This window comes from Cydia splendana, chromosome 25, assembly GCF_910591565.1.
Source record: "Cydia splendana chromosome 25, ilCydSple1.2, whole genome shotgun sequence".
Taxonomy (NCBI): Eukaryota; Metazoa; Arthropoda; class Insecta; order Lepidoptera; family Tortricidae; genus Cydia; species Cydia splendana.
The window spans coordinates 746620-763360 of record NC_085984.1 but is presented as its reverse complement, the minus strand read 5'-3'; the positions used below and the strand labels follow the sequence as shown (position 1 = coordinate 763360).

Sequence of the window (16741 nt, the reverse complement as noted above, 5' to 3'; positions counted from 1 at the left end):
AGTGTGACGACTTGTGCGGAGGTGGCGTTCATGGCTGCGATCTGTGACGTCACAACTTGCTTGCTGTTGTCCATGGTTACTTGCTTCCATTTGACTGAGGCGGCATCTTGACCGAGGGTCGGCAGGGTCGCCATGACAACATCATTTACCTGACGTGAGTGTGACGACTTGTGCGGTGGCGGCGTTCATGGCTGCGATCTGTGACGTCACAACTTGCTTGCTGGTATCCATAGTTACTTGCTTCCATTTGACTGAGGCGGCATCTTGGCCTAGAGATGGCGGGGTCGCCATGACAACATAACTTACCTGACGTGAGTGTGACGACTTGTGCGGTGGCAGCATTCATAGCTGCGATCTGTGACGTCACAACTTGCTTGCTGTTGTCCATGGTTACTTGCTTCCATTTGACTGAGGCGGCATCTTGACCGAGGGTCGGCAGGGTCGCCATGACAACATCATTTACCTGACGTGAGTGTGACGACTTGTGCGGTGGCGGCGTTCATAGCTGCGATCTGTGACGTCACAACTTGCTTGCTGGTGTCCATGGTTACTTGCTTCCATTTGACCGAGGCTGCATCTTGGCCGAGAGATGGCAGGGTTGCCTGAACAAAAAACAAGATTTACAAAATTGTACATTTAATACATTGTCAAACATTTATATACTTCAGAGCTTCATAACCAAAATCGCGAAAACCAAAAATCGAATTTTCTTTACACAGCTCTCTATCTCTCGAAAATGTAAGAGCAGCTGCGATATTTCGATTTTCGTTTTACGCGATAGGCCCTCAGAACCCTTATAATTTCGTCATGATAGTCTACCTATCCGTATGTGTCAGCCACTTGACGAAGTAATATATATGTAAGTAAATGGTTCTAGCACTCCGTGAAACTGAAAACGCGACTCCTAAAAAGTAACTGGTGTAAGGATAGATGTAATAACCCCTATACATACCCTGCTGAGTCGCTCCTCAGTATGCTTGATGAGCTCTCGTCCGGTGGTGATGGTGGACAGTAGCGCCCTCTGCGGTTCGCTCATTATTGAAGTAACGCGAGTTTGCTGTACTTGCGAGGCCTGCGAATGGGAAAATATACATCTAAAGCACTGGCATTACACATATCACATACAGGAAAAATTAGGGGTCCCTTTGTTTCCCATAAAGTTTTAAGTCATAATGTATTGTTTGTCATATTATCGTTAGTCATAAAAACCGAAACCGTTAACTTTTCAGGACTTTCGTAAAGTTATTCTATAGATAGGTTAGGTTAGGTTTGTTTTATGGCAATTCTGAAAAGTTACGCGTTTCTGAGAAAAACCAATTATGACTAACGAAAATTGGGACAAACAACACATTATGACTTAAAACTATTTGGGAAACAATAGAGACCCGAAAGATTAATTAATCATTATATGAAATGTGGTTCAAGTTCAAAAGTTGCCCACTAAATAGCCTTTTAGTTGTTGAGAGATGATCACAGGCTGACTGGTGTGATGGAAAGGAATGGTAGTAAGTAAGGAGTTTAGTATGTACCTACACAGCCTATCTCGTAGACTTTAAATAAGGAGCTTAGTATGTACCTACACAGCCTATCTCGTAGACTTTAAATAAGGAGCTTAGTATGTACCTACACAGCCTATCTCGTAGACTTTAAATAAGGAGCTTAGTATGTACCTACACAGCCTATCTCGTAAACTTTAAATAAGGAGCTTAGTATGTACCTACACAGCCTATCTCGTAGACTTTAAAGTCCAAGGGTAATGCGTGAAACAAAGAAAGGGTAATGTTAGTTAGTGTATTAGACTTGGAAAAGAGAGGAAACAGAAGGTTCGAGTTATCGAAGGTTAAAATAATGATTATGACAATTTATAGTGCGACATAAAATAGTAGATATTCAATAAATAGAACTAAAGTAATTCTATACTAAATTGTTGCCATGTTTTAGCATTTTACGTCAAAAATGTGACAGTTACGTAGGAAGTGGTGCCCTTATTTATTTTCTACTATTTAAGTCTCACTGTAACGCATACGAGATAAACAAAAATGGTTCTGAAGCAAAATGTACAATCTTTAAAGATATAGCGACCGTCAGGTTTCCCATCAATATGTAATAATTTTGACAAAGGATTTCGAAAGTTGCCGTAGGAACATTAAACAAGAATAATGGAACGCCATCGAGTTAGACGTCTCCCTAATATTTTTAAACACATATTTCGACGTTATAATGATATATTTGGTTACCTGGTAGTACCGTGCCCGTGATATCGACCCCAAACACGTCTCAAAAGCAACTTTATAGCAAAAAAAATTTAAACTGCATATTTTGCTCCAGAATTATAAAATAAAAAAAAATAAAGTAAAACCCACAGCGGGCGGCGTGTGCCCCGTGATGACTTGCCCCGACACCGTGGTCTGCTGCGCGCCCGTCATGTGCCCCACTGCGAACGACTTCGCGCCTAAGAACGCATAATAAATAAAAATTAAAAATAAAGTAAAACAAAAATAATAGGCTATGTAATGTGCGTAATCTAGCTTTAAGTTTGTGCACAATGCAAATCAAATAAAAGTAAAAACATACAGATACAAGATATTGTAGTGAATCCAATATCAGACATTACTACATCTACATTCAAAATAGTATCCTGGAAATTTCCTTTTATTTGAAAAGTTCTACTGTGTACCTAAGGTAAAGGTACCTTATGGCGGTTGGCGCTTACGTCGCGTATAACAGCGTAAGCGCCTACCGCCATAGGGTACATTTACCCGTAAAACGTCACTTTAATTGTCTCTATATTTATTAATCCATTGTGAGGAAAACGGGAATACTTGATAAATTTCATTGTTATAACTATACCAGCATATTGAAAATCGAAAATAAATTATTTTGGTTGAAAGTAACCAAAACGGTTTGAATCAAAAATGTTTTTCACTGATTTTATTTGGCCTAGTGATTGTCTGGCAAAATATCTCGATACAATCACTTTTTGTACTTTATTACTTATGCTATAGAGTTTAAAATAAACAAATAAAACGGTCCAAATATGTTGAAAGCAATACCTTCAGCTCCGGGCCTCATGACAGCCGGCTTGGCCACCGACTCGGTGTTCACTTTGCCCGACTTAAATGTATCGTGCTGAATGATGTTAGCCCTGGAGACAATACATAAATATTTGTATACATTTAGACAAAACATTTTCTCTGGAATAGCGACATGTGTACTTACTTGGAAGGCGACACGGAGTCTTCAAGCATGGCGGAGCCCTCATCGCCCTCGATCCCTAGGTGGTCGCGCGCGCGGCGCTTGCGCACGATGATGTCGATGTAGCCCGCGATCACCTGCAGGATCTGCTCCGCCTCCGTCGTCTGGACGGAGTAGTATTGGTCGCTGGGGGCAAATGGGACATGGTAATCTTATGGAAAACACAAAACAACACTCTTTATTGTACACTTCATAAAAACAAGTGCGAGTCGGACTCGCCCAGCGAGGGTTCCGTATTTTTTAGGGTTCCGTACCCAAAGGGTAAAACGGGACCCTATTACTAAGACTCCGCTGTCCGTCCGTCCGTCCGTCTGTAACCAGGCTGTATCTCACGAACTGTGATAGCTAGACAGTTGAAATTTTCACAGATGATGTATTTCTGTTGCCGCTATAACAACAAATACTAAAAAGTACGGAACCCTCGGTGGGCGAGTCCGACTCGCAGTTGTCCGGTTGTTTAGTATTTGTTGTTATAGCGGCAACAGAAATACATCACCTGTGAAAATTTCAACTGTCTAGCTATCACGGTTCGTGAGATACAGCCTGGTGACAGACAGACAGACGGACGGACAACGGAGTCTTAGTAATAGGGTCCCGTCTTAACCCTTTAATAAAAATGGCACAAAATAAACAAGATTAGTAACATACAAGTAGAAATTACACAACAGGCGATCTCGCCTTAATGCTAAAAAAAAGATTACTACCTATTCGAAAGGCGTCAAAAGGTGTGCTGACTATCTGACAGGTTAAACTGAAAATCTTCAGATCTTGGTTTACTTTAATTAATTCCAAAATATTATGTGTTTATCCATCCATCCATCCGTCCATTATGTTCTGGGGTAAATCTTTGCTGCTACCATAGACAAGGTTTATTTTCAAACGTTATCGTTATTCATCCGTAGCCTTCAAATGTTATGTAGTTCCAAATGTTAGGCGTCAGGTCTGCAGGATTTCCTTGATCCTCCCGGTGACCCAGGAGACGGAGACCAGCAGATACCAACCTGTAGTCACCGAAGTCCAGGGTGAAGGTGTTGGGGCTGGCGCACCAGCGTCGCACGGTAGTCAAAGGCCAGGTCTGCAGGATCTCCTTGGTCTTCTCGTCGAGACGGAGTACGGAGTCCTTGGTGACGCCCAGGAGATGGAGCACGGAGTCCTTGGTGACGCCCAGGAGACGGAGCCCAGCAGATACCAACCTGTAGTCGCCGAAGTCCAGGGTGAAGGTGTTGGGGCTGGCGCACCAGCGTCGCACGGTAGTCAAAGGCCAGGTCTACAGGATCTCCTTGGTCTTCTCGTCTAGACGGAGCACGGAGTCCTTGGTGACGCCCAGGAGACGGAGACCAGCAGATACCAACCTGTAGTCGCCGAAGTCGAGGGTGAAGGTGTTGGGGCTGGCGCACCAGCGTCGCACGGTAGTCAAAGGCCAGGTCTGCAGGATCTCCTTGGTCTTCTCGTCCAGACGGAGCACGGAGTCCTTGGTGACGCCCAGGAGACGGAGACCAGCAGATACCAACCTGTAGTCGCCGAAGTCCAGGGTGAAGGTGTTGGGACTGGCACACCAGCGTCGCACGGTAGTCAGAGGCCAGGTCTGCAGGATCTCCTTGGTCTTCTCGTCCAGACGGAGCACGGAGTCCTTGGTCACGCCCAGGAGACGGGGGACCAGCTTGTTCTTGCCCTTCATTTTCTCCTGTAAGGTGGTGGAACGGTTTAATCCCAATAACAACATTTAGTGCATGAAATACAGTCGCCATCAGATATGTCGGAGCTGCCGAGGTGCTCAAAATATATGAACACGTACTCTAGCCTCGAAAATAGTGGCGTGTTCAGATATTTGTGAGCGCCTTGGCCGCTGCGTCGTCTGATGTCGACTGTACAGGACACCACTAAATTTTGGTCGTTGCTTAGACAACGTCTAGGCTGTTTGGGCATTAGGCATTTGACTTATAAGCAGGATCTTTTTGTTATCCTAAAGCACCTAATCCACCCCAAATGTGTGATGATAAGTAGCCTCCATATAAAATCTTCTAAGAACGCACCTTGACAAGGAAGAACGCGACGCCGTAAGTAGGCAGGTCCCTGGCGTTCTTGGTGTACAGAACTTTGGCCTCCAACTCGGACAGACCGGCGTGGCGTTTGTGCTCTTTGAACACTTTCTTTTCGACGCCTTTCACTTTCACGTAGGAGCCGGGGAGGAATTCCTTCAGACTGTGGACAAAGATCAATAGAAATGACACATTGATTTACAATTTTGCTATTGTAGGTTATAAAGTGGAGGGGTATAGTATATGGTAGGATTACGAGACGAAAAATCCATGATAAAATGTGCAAAACAGAAAAATCCATCACCTAAAATGTACAGAACAAATTTAGTATTTGAATTTTTTTTTTCTTCCAAAGATGACATTTTACAAGCTAATAATTATATTCCAAAAATCGGAGGATGTCAAATTAAAAAGATACACAGGTATAACACTTTAAATTCTCTCGTTTTGTACGCATATTTAATTACACGAATTCTGTGGCCACAGGTGATGCAACTCAGCTGAAACGTCGGCATTTAAGGTAAAAATAATGAAATCATATCGCGGTAGACCCGTTTGTGTAATTATATATACTATATAGATATAGAAGTATTCTAGAATAATTTTCGCTTAGATACGCGAACGGCATATACCTATTAGTGTCTGCCCCTTCCAACTCATTTAAAACGAAACTCATCACAAATAAATGTGTTGAAAGTGTATTAAATAAACACTTACTCTAAGAATCCCGTGGTATGTTTGTCCTCCTTGTGGTCACCAAACTGGATCTGACACTGTATGCCGGCGAACTCGCACGCTGTTAACAAATATATTTCGTTAATCTTTCAATTTAATCTTTGTGGCCTATATGTATCTATTTTACAGGAGTAGTGCATAATTATTTTCCATCGTATTTTCACGGAAACGTACGAACGTGTCTTGCTATTTCAGTCAGTCTCTGCACAAAAAGTACTGAGGTTGACTGAAGGAGCATGACATATACGAAAGTTTCCGAGAAAATACGATGAAAAACAACTATGCACTACATCTGTATTTACGTACTCTTTTTTTTAACATAAGCTTGCGATTTCTGTACAAAGCCCGCATTAAAGATCCTAAAAAAATATTTTCTGTGTTAATAGGTCAAACTAGGTTTTGATACCATCGTTGAAAAATAATCACTTCTTTAGATGTGCCATAGGATTCAACGAAACGTAAACTACAGACTACTGACTTTTATATTGTCCAAGACGTTGGAATCATTTATAATCAGCTTGTTAGGGTTCCGTACCCAAAGGGTAAAACGGGACCCTATTACTAAGACTTCGCTGTCCGTCCGTCCGTCCGTCCGTCCGTCCGTCTGTCACCAGGCTGTATCTCACGAACCGTGATAGCTAGACAGTTGCAATTTTCACAGATGATGTATTTCTGTTGCCGCTATAACAACAAATACTAAAAACAGAATAAAATAAAGATTTAAATGGGGCTCCCATACAACAAACGTGATTTTTGACCAAAGTTAAGCAACGTCGGGAGTGGTCATTACTTGGATGGGTGACCGTTTTTTTTTGCTTTTTTTTTTGTTTTTTTTTTTGCATTATGGTACGGAACCCTTCGTGCGCGAGTCCGACTCGCACTTGCCCGGTTTTTTTTAACCCCATTTCCTTACCTTTATCTTGAGTAATAGGATGAGTCCCAACCAAAATAACGTCTCTGGCTTGAACGTACAGGAGATTCAACTGGACGGGGTCTCTAGAGTCCACGTTTCTGTCGGAGAAGAAGAGCTTGCGTCGCAGGACCAGGGTTGTGGTGATATCGAAGCCTAAAAGCAGCCTCCTAACTCCCAATGGCCCTTTAAAAGGACAGATGCAGTACACATGACACTTACCTTTATCTTGAGTGATGGGGTGAGTCCCATCCAAAATAGCGTCTCTCGCTTGGACATACAGAAGGTTCAGTTGGACGGGGTCTCTAGAGTCCACGTTTCTGTCGGAGAAGAACAGCTTGCGTCGCAGGAGCAGGGTCTCGGTGACGTCGATGCCTTGCTCGCGGAGGGTCTTGGCTGGTTCTACCCAGTTCACTGTACAGACGAACAAAATTTGTTAATTTTTTTCTAAATTAAAGGCTGCCTAGGGCGACTAGAACTACCAAAAGTGAGTGTGACAAAAAGTTTTAATTCTTTTTTTTTAAACCAGGTTGTAGGCCTTGTAGGTTTTAGTTTGTGGGCTATGTACATTTCTATACAGTTCCTACAAAATCGAGTAAGTATCGTCAGTTATAATCAATACATTTATTTATATACGTTTTACGTTTAGGTTTAGGTTTTTGACGACCGGTCTGGCCTAGTGGGTAGTGACCCTGCCTATGAAGCCGATGGTCCCGGGTTCGAATCCTGGTAAGGGCATTTATTTGTATGATGATGCAGATATTTGTTCCTGAGTCATGGTTGTTTTCTATGTATTTAAGTATTTATATATTATATATATCGTTGTCTGAGTACCCACAACACAAGCTTTCTTGAGCTTACCGTGGGGCTTAGTCAATTTGCGTAAAAATGTCCTATAATATTTATTATTATTATTTATTATTATATAACAAATATAAAAATATTTTTTTTTTATACCACATCGGTGGCAAACAAGCATACCGCCCGCCTGATGGTAAGCAGTCACCGTAGCCTATGTATTATAGGAATTTACAAATTTACAGACTAGGGTCGATAGGTACCCGGGTAAATGTGCCTAGCACGCTGCTGGCGTTGCCTCTTTGAACAGCCAGCGAAATATGCTGGACTAACTATGCATCGTCAGTCATTGCCAAAAAAAAGCTCGAATTTATCCCAAGGCAAATTCTTCAATTCATCCATATTTCACCTCCATATACCAAAATTGCTGTTTTCTAAATGTACAGCAATTTTGGTAGTAAATGATTTGAAAATAACAATTACAAAGTTAAATACATATAGTACATTGTGCAAAGTTTTGTTTATTCCTTGCAAGTGTGTTGAAAATCGTCGAATGAAACACATGTGCTTTGCTTATTACAGACATCGGCTTTCTTATTGCGCGCTCGCTTCCAGCTCGCAGTGTGATGACCAATGTAGCACGGCGTGAGTGACCCGTTCTTATTTAGTACATTATTGTCGAGGCTCGGAAGTAGCTACTTGCAGACTGAGGATTCGTTTTAAACGGACGACCTTGGGAGTCCGTTTAATTGAATCCGAAGCCAGCAAGTAGCCTTCCAGCCGAGTCATATATAGTGCTTTTCTCAAAAATGGTGCAAGAAATATAAATATCATAGAAATATTTTACAAAAGCAACTTTCTTAAGTATATATTTTCACAGAAAAAAGTAGAAACAATTGAAAAAATTAGCTATGCCGCCTTTTTATTTTTTTAATAAAAAAATAGAAGTGTATTTTTCTGCCGAAAATACGCCAACCTATTTGAGACAGCTAAATAGTCGCGGTACTAATCATCTGTTTGGCTGTTTAATGGGCCTGTGCCTTCATTTGATATGGCCATTTCAACTTTTAAAAAGTTTGGAACTCGACAAATAATGGAATTTGTATGCAACATTGCAGTCCCAAAATCGAGACTGCAATGTTTTTAACTTTTTAATTTTTGACTGACCATAAACTACGCGCTTCGCAACCTATTTTTTAAACGGCAAAGTCGACTTTGCCGTCCATTTTTGAGAAACATATATTTAATATGTCTGTGTCTCACGGAAGTTTTGTAATAAAAAAATATATTTACAAAAATATGAATAAATTGGTTTAATGTACCTTCATCATCAGTCCTGAGCTTCTTCCTGAGCTGGTCCATCTTGGCGCCCCGCTCCTTGTCCTGGTGTTTCCTCTTCAAGGTCAGCGTCCCGAAGTTGTCTCGTCGGGTCAGGACCTAAGTTAAAAGTTAAATTGTGTATGTACCTTCATCATCAGTCCTGAGCTTCTTCCTGAGCTGGTCCATCTTGGCGTCCCGCTCCTTGTCCTGGTGTTTCCTCTTCAAGGTCAGCGTCCCGAAGTTGTCTCGTCGGGTCAGGACCTAAGTTAAAAGTTAAATTGTGTATGTACCTTCATCATCAGTCCTGAGCTTCTTCCTGAGCTGGTCCATCTTGGCGTCCCGCTCCTTGTCCTGGTGTTTCCTCTTCAAGGTCAGCGTCCCGAAGTTGTCTCGTCGGGTCAGGACCTAAGTTAAAAGTTAAATTGTGTATGTACCTTCATCATCAGTCCTGAGCTTCTTCCTGAGCTGGTCCATCTTGGCGTCATCTTGGCGTCCCGCTCCTTGTCCTGGTGTTTCCTCTTCAAGGTCAGCGTCCCGAAGTTGTCTCGTCGGGTCAGGACCTAAGTTAAAAGTTAAATTGTGTATGTACCTTCATCATCAGTCCTGAGCTTCTTCCTGAGCTGGTCCATCTTGACGTCCCGCTCCTTGTCCTGGTGTTTCCTCTTCAAGGTCAGGGTCCCGAAGTTGTCTCGCATGGGTCAGGCTCCTGAGTTAAGTTAAACTGTGTATGTACCTTCATCATCAGTCCTGAGCTTCTTCCTGAGCTGGTCCATCTTGGCGTCCCGCTCCTTGTCCTGGTGTTTCCTCTTCAAGGTCAGGGTCCCGAAGTTGGGCTTCTCGCAGGGATCAGGTTCCTCTTTCAGCTCTTCGCGGACCTAGATATAAAGAGAGCGTCAAAAATTTTGTATGAACATTTAATGACAGTCGGTGAACTGTTTAAAGAAAACTACAATACAATATTATCCAAATTTTCATTGACTGAGCGTTAGCGAGGGTCTCCATTTCAGCTTGGGCAAACAAAATGCTTTCGTATGTCCGGAATGTTCTCTACAAGTCGCAATTCTCGACCGAATCTCGTGAAAATTTTGTAAGCAGGTTCGATAAGTAAATAAAAAAAATGTCATTTTTTTTTTATTTTTCAGAATGGCGGAGCCTCACAGAGCCACTAGTACCTAGGTACCTACAGATGTAGTGCATAATTGTTTTCCTTCGTATTTTCACGGAAACGTACAAAACGTAACGTAAACGTATTGCTATTTCAAGTTTAAGTACAAAAAGTACAGGTACTGAAGTAGCATGACAAATACGAATGTTTCCGAGAAAATACAATGGAAAACAATTACGCACTACATCTGTATTAGCCTCCTAAGGCCCAAGGTCCTACCTATAGTACTTCAGTTCAATGAAATTTAAATCATATTCGATTGGAACAGAGTTGCTTTTGCTTTGTTTCGTTCAGTTTTTGAACAACGCAAAATCAATTCTATTTCCTACTTTGTAGGTTTGAATTTCTGTGGCAAATTTTGCAAATTTCAATTCTCACCAGGCCATATTCGTCGTAGTTGGTGATGCCAATCTTGGTGCAAATTACCACCATTAGGTTGGCGACGATCTGGCTGTCGTCCACCAGGAGCGTCTTCACGGAACCTGGGAAAAAATGGGGTTATTAAAAACGATATACACTCAAAAGCAAAGAGAATGGGTAATGTATGAACAATTAACTGTTTTCATAGTGCATACTGAAATTAAGGAAGTTCTGTTCCTAAGAACTTTGTTCCCCAAACTCAATGAAGTTTTTTGTCATATTACAGATTTCTATTTGTCACTTCCGGTCTCCGAGATCACATTTTATTTTTTTGGAATTTAGATAACGTGATGAATTCAGATGAGATAGTTAAAACACAGAGGTCTTCTGTTCAAACTTTGCTTACCATCCAACATGCGTACACGCAGGTTTCTGGTCTTCCTGCAATATTCGAGGATGTCTCCATTGCGCAGCATATAGTAGTCAAGGCTGCGTGACGCTTCGAGCCAGATTCCCTTCTTGTGGTCCTCTTCTGACGCGAGGAACAGCCCGTATTCTTTCGCTGTGGGAGAGAGACAGGATCATCGAAAAGAAAACTTTAAACTTGAAACAAATGCATATCATGGTTATACACTGTCTGTTCTTCAATACGGACTGTTATTGTGGGGTAATCTAGTATATAAAAACGAGTTGGTATTTTCCAAAAACGGTGTTACACTTATTTGTGGTGTATATCAGTAGTATAAAATGTCAGACCCAGAGGATACATTAAAACGCAGTTTGGCACCAGTTATTCGTTATCAGCTCAGCTCCGTTCGGGCGCTATCGTCTACTGTCGGATGCCGTCGGATCTCGTCACGTGCGGTCGGCTCCATTCTGCTAATCAATTTCTATCAAGTGTAAAACATGTCTAGATGTTAACAGTCCAAGCAGTACTCACGGTCACTGGAGCTGGCTTCCAGGATCTTCTCTCTGATGATGCGGCAGGCATCGTAGATGGTGGTGGACGGGTCGAACTGTATGGTCTTGACCACCTTGCCGCCTTCGAGCGATATCTTCAGTGAGAGCGTCGCCATCTTGGTTAAGGAGTAGGCTCTGAAAAGATAGAGATGATGTTTAGTTGCAATTTTTGACTAATATATTTAACTATTATTATTTTATTTATATTATTTAGACCAGAGATCTCCAAACTAGGGTCGCCAATATAACAGTCCAGAATTCGAAATGCCTGGCCTGGGCCTGGCCCTTGGATCAAAAAGATTGGAGACTACTGCTTTAGATGATTATTTGGCCACTTATCAATAAATAGTAAACGTTACACTTCGCTGGCTCTTTCAAATTTTGTTGAAAATGTTGGTGTCAGCTCTGGAATCTCACATTCTGGGGTTTTTTCACCGGTTGTGTAAGTTTAATTAATCAAATGTTCGTGCTAAGCTAACAATGTCTGAATGAACATCAGTAGTCTTCCGCCTATAGGCTTTGTTGATTGAGAGTTAAATGCATTCACAAATGTCTGATAGGTAAAGTTGCAGGTACAAAGGTGTCCACTATGTAGTAGTTCGTCCGGTGCAATCTTTTGGGCCGTGGTCTCTACTATAGCACTGAAGGTATAGGGAACAAGTGCTACACCACCTTCTCGGTTGGCAAACTATCGGTCGCTAACAAAGTACGTTTTACAGACAACACAACATCACAAACCTGATTTAACTTTTAACAAGCAGAAACGTCTGCGAACGATGCTATCCATCCATCAATGCATCCATCCATCGATCCATCGATGATCCAGAAGCCGTGAGTTCAATTCTCAACCAAGACAGTAATTTTTCCACTTTTAAATTTATTATAAGCTTAATCACAAACCTGCTTATAGTAGCAGTACGTCCAGGGTCTCGTTCGGGGCTGGATTCTCTGCTGGTGGGCTCTAGGTCTAGAGAGCGCGCGCTGGGCCGTCGTCTTCTCGGTTGGCTGAACGAGCGGAGACGCTCACGAGGTTGCCCGTTCTGTGGACCAAATTGGCATTAGAACCAATCATAACTTGTCGAAGATATCTTCAATCTATGTAGTTGGCAGCCAATGCTTGGTAAAAAAGAGGAATAATATGTTCCAAAGCAGTCTCATATGTTGGCCTCTGTAACTAGTAGACCAGCGACAAGGACGGCGGCAAAATGCTAGCTCCAGTCGGGTCTGTTTCGGATGTCATCAGAACCAGTTGGCGATCCACCGCCATCTATAGTCTACAAGTTTAGCAGTGGAATAGGAATATCTCCAGGTGTGCCATCTTAATATGGATGCAAATGGACTGAATAGTTGGATATGGATAGGTACTTACTGGATGAGTCAACCGTCTCCAGTTGTCTTGAAGCGCGTGCTCGATGCGCTCGCGCAGGCTGCGTCACGCGCGCGGCGATGCTTGCGGTGCTGGGTCCGGGTTTGAATCAATCTGTAACAATAGATAACTAACGTTAATTTTATGCACCCTATAACAATATAAAACTATTTTTAAATTAAAGCTCAAGTTAATCTTATGTCAAAGTTGCGTGATAAGAAATAAACAGTCCGCCTGTTACTGCAGCGTCCTTCTACAAAATTGTCAACGAAAACCATTCTGAATACCAACCATATCGACCTTTATACCAACATATCAACCTATCGACTTTTTCGGACCTTGAAGTTGAGGATGACTCACACTAGACCGAGCCGGGGCCTGGCCGGAGCTTCCGGCGCTTCGTTTTTTATGGAAAGCACCACGTCCGCTAGACCGGGCCCGGCCCGGTCTAGCGTGAGTCATCCTTGATAGCACCTAAGCTCTTTTCAGTACCTATAGTTATCAAAGAGGCTAGTAAACTGCGACCGTAAGGTTTACGTAACAAGCAATAAGTACAGCGGGAAAATGCTAACAGGATTTATTTATTCTTCAAGATTTGTTTTCCTTACTGTAGCCATGGTCATACAGCCTGCCTAATAGTTGCAACACCAGGACTTTCACATGCGCATTTCTCCCTTTCTAACTACACTACACGGAAAGTATTAGTTGTTGTACTGACCCATATACACAGCCCAAGTTATAAACCTCATACGGTTTCAAAACCAGGCCAGCCAGCCATCTGCCGTTACGCAACGCGCAGGCACGGAAACAATTAAGGTTATTATTGGGCTCATGTTGTATGTACTGCAATTAAGGCATGGGGCCTGGGGATAGCGATTAAACTATTTTGCCTCTCAGGCCAAAGGTAGCAGAGTTATAAGCATACATCGGATTCTAGGGCGCAAATTGTATGACGGGATCCCTATCCGTCATACAATTTGCCCCCTAGAATCCGATGTATGGATAAGTCACTGATGCTTAGGTGCGATGAGAAACTGACTAAGTTAAAGTCATCATCTTCCTTGCGTTATCCCGGCATTTTGCCACGGCTCCTAGGAGCCTGGTGTCCGCTTGGCAATTAATCCCGAGAATTTGGGTAGACACTAGTTTTTATGAAAGCGACTGCCATCTGACCTTCCAACCCAGAGGGGAGACCAGGCCATGTTGGGATTAGTCCGGTAATGATTGGTGAGAGCCGGGATTTGAACCCGCGACCTCCGGATAGAAAGTCGCACGCTCTTACCGCTAGGCCACCAGCGCACCAGACCAAATTATACTATTAGCCGAAATTATTAGACACAGAATACTTGTTTCATCTTAATGATGCAATCACACTGAGTCGTTCGCCGCATGACAACAATGATATTCGGCATACGACCCGGTAAAAGACCCAGAGTGATTATCCAAAAAATTCACAGATTTCGTGCCTCACACGACTATCGAGCACATTGGAAATGAATCTACGGAATTCGAAAAAATATTGTCGCTGAGCGACGAGAAAGTCTGGATAAGGAAAAAGTTACAAAATAAAACTACAACGTTGAATGATAATTATTTTATTCTTAGACTAACACAAGTATCCGGGACATAACGCATGTGAACAAACAAATTGCAAAGTTTCCACACGCGTATCCAAGTTTGAATAATTGTCGCCGTGGCGCATAAGTATAGGTACATATTTCATTTTTCGATTAATAAGCAGGATATATTAATGTTCAAAGTACAAGAAAATTATTACACGGCAAATCCGTAGTCAACTCGAGAAGTGGTGATCGGCAGCGGCCCATTTGCTGCAAGATATGAAATTTCTCCCTCTCCCTCTCCCTCTCCCTCTCCCTCTCCCTCTACCTCTGCCTCTATTTCTATTTCCACCACCACAAGAATGCCGAATGTATTGTCGAATAGTGCGTTATCTACGCCCGTCTCAAACAGGATAGATAGAGTTAGACCAAGAAAAATCTGCAGCGATTTTAAAAGCCCACGCAGTGCAAGTGTTATTCTGCCGTCATAATCCCGATAATTCACAACAAACACCGATAACGAACTCTGCGAAACATGAAGTCATAAATGTCCTGTGAAAAATGTCGTTCTGACTTTTTGACTATTTTAAGGTTAGGCTACAGGGCAAACCCTTAACCCGATCGTCTTTGTTTTAGGCTCAAATTGTAGCTGACTAAATTGTCCAGAGCCGTTTTTCTCAAATTTTTGATATCATTCTTCGTTTCCAAATTATCGAGCACCAAAATCAAAAATTCGGAAAAAATTGAATTTTATTTTCACTATTTCGACCATAACTTTTTTTGTTTTTGACTTTCTCGAATAATTATTTTTGCACCTTACAGCTCTCGTGATTATGCGTCTTTTGAGCCTATTTTTTAATATCATATCTTCACAACTTTCCGAGATATAAGGGGATCGCACTTTTTCGTGAAATCGGACCGTATACTGGAGCGAACGAAAAGACATTTCCAATGTCAAAATCACATCACTTATTTTTCGACTTGTTGCATCGTATATTAGGTCACATCGCTATTTGTAGTACTTTTCGCATAAATATATCTCAGTACCTCGATGACATCATAATTATATCCGTCATTTGTGTATGACTTAATCCACTTCGCATGCCAAAATAAGACATGATCAAAATAAGACGCTTCGTCTGCACCAACTTGGCAATGACAACGTATGCTAGCGTCATTCTTGGGTCACACTTGGTGCGCAGAACAGATCCCAGCCGAAGTTTTCTCGAGGGATAACAGAATGAGGTTCTTCTAAAAAGGAGTGTAAAGTTTTTAAAGGGTGGCCAACGCGCATGTAACGCCTGCAATTGCAGGCGTCCAAAGGCTACGTTGAGCGCTTACCAACAGGCATTGTTTATCACTGACGTGGTATAAAAAAGAAAACAGGAGCTGGACCACTTAGGAAGTGACCTGGACTGAAAAAAAAAGGGCATAAAATTTTTTGAATCACCCGAACCGTCATCGAGTAATCAGGGAATATTAGCCACGGTTATTTTTTCACATGGAAAAAGCCATCCATATTTAATACGCCTACAGGTGTGTTAAGGGATCGGGTAATGTTTGTCATTTCTCCCATCGGGAAAAATGACACGAACGAAACCTTTCTGAAGTCAGTCGAAAAGAGTAATTCCATTCACTACAAATTCCGACATTTAATCAGTTTAAAGTGCACAATAAACCCCTCATAACTGCGCATAAACTCCATATTGCGTCGTCAAAATTCCTGCAGTCGGCCGCTCGGGTTTTTATGCAAAACAGAGCCATAACTTTTCTTGAAGGACCGTTGGGGTTGCGAACGCAACGCAGTCATGACTCGCACAGCTCAACTGTGGAACGAACTGTCTTCTGCGGTATTTACCGACCGATACCAGGCGTGGCCCACTCCGCGATTTCGTCGCTTTGCTATATAGGTAGCTAAAAGTAAATCCGTTCCACACCAATTTTGGGGTTTGCCATAAGCCGCGCGTGGCGCTGTCGCCACCTAGCGGCCATATCTGTGCTGATCGTAACAGACGCGTTTTGTTAGAGAGTGAGTCTTCTGTACCTAGTACTATTATTTATTCTGTGCCGATACCTTCAAACCGTCAAGAATAGAGCGTACACCCAGCTAAAATACCAACAACGCGCAACCGGTGCGGTCTTAAAAACTTAAGTCTTGAAGATTCCAAAGACTAGTCAATCAATCAGTCAATTAATAATTTATTTCGAACAAAAGTCCATAATGTGTTTTAATACAAAAATAACATTAAAACAGATTTTTAGGTACATAATGGG

At 42.2% G+C, this 16741-nt stretch overlaps 1 protein-coding gene across 1 annotated transcript in view; it reads right to left on the bottom strand.

Annotated features, from left to right (window-relative positions):
• The window catches only part of LOC134802714 (talin-1), a 147918-nt gene that overhangs the window by 76162 nt on the left and 55015 nt on the right, over positions 1–16741 (bottom strand). The window contains exons 3-17 of the mRNA XM_063775359.1: positions 12912–13022; positions 12443–12582; positions 11523–11677; positions 10989–11144; positions 10601–10704; positions 9791–9932; positions 7162–7353; positions 6012–6090; positions 5289–5457; positions 4767–4939; positions 3220–3381; positions 3054–3145; positions 2364–2452; positions 953–1072; positions 464–602 (exon numbers count right to left, since the gene is read on the bottom strand). Of these exons, the coding sequence (XP_063631429.1) occupies positions 464–602; positions 953–1072; positions 2364–2452; positions 3054–3145; positions 3220–3381; positions 4767–4939; positions 5289–5457; positions 6012–6090; positions 7162–7353; positions 9791–9932; positions 10601–10704; positions 10989–11144; positions 11523–11658 (1753 nt within the window). The 5' untranslated portion in view covers positions 11659–11677; positions 12443–12582; positions 12912–13022. The remainder of the gene's footprint in view (positions 1–463; positions 603–952; positions 1073–2363; positions 2453–3053; positions 3146–3219; positions 3382–4766; positions 4940–5288; positions 5458–6011; positions 6091–7161; positions 7354–9790; positions 9933–10600; positions 10705–10988; positions 11145–11522; positions 11678–12442; positions 12583–12911; positions 13023–16741) is intronic.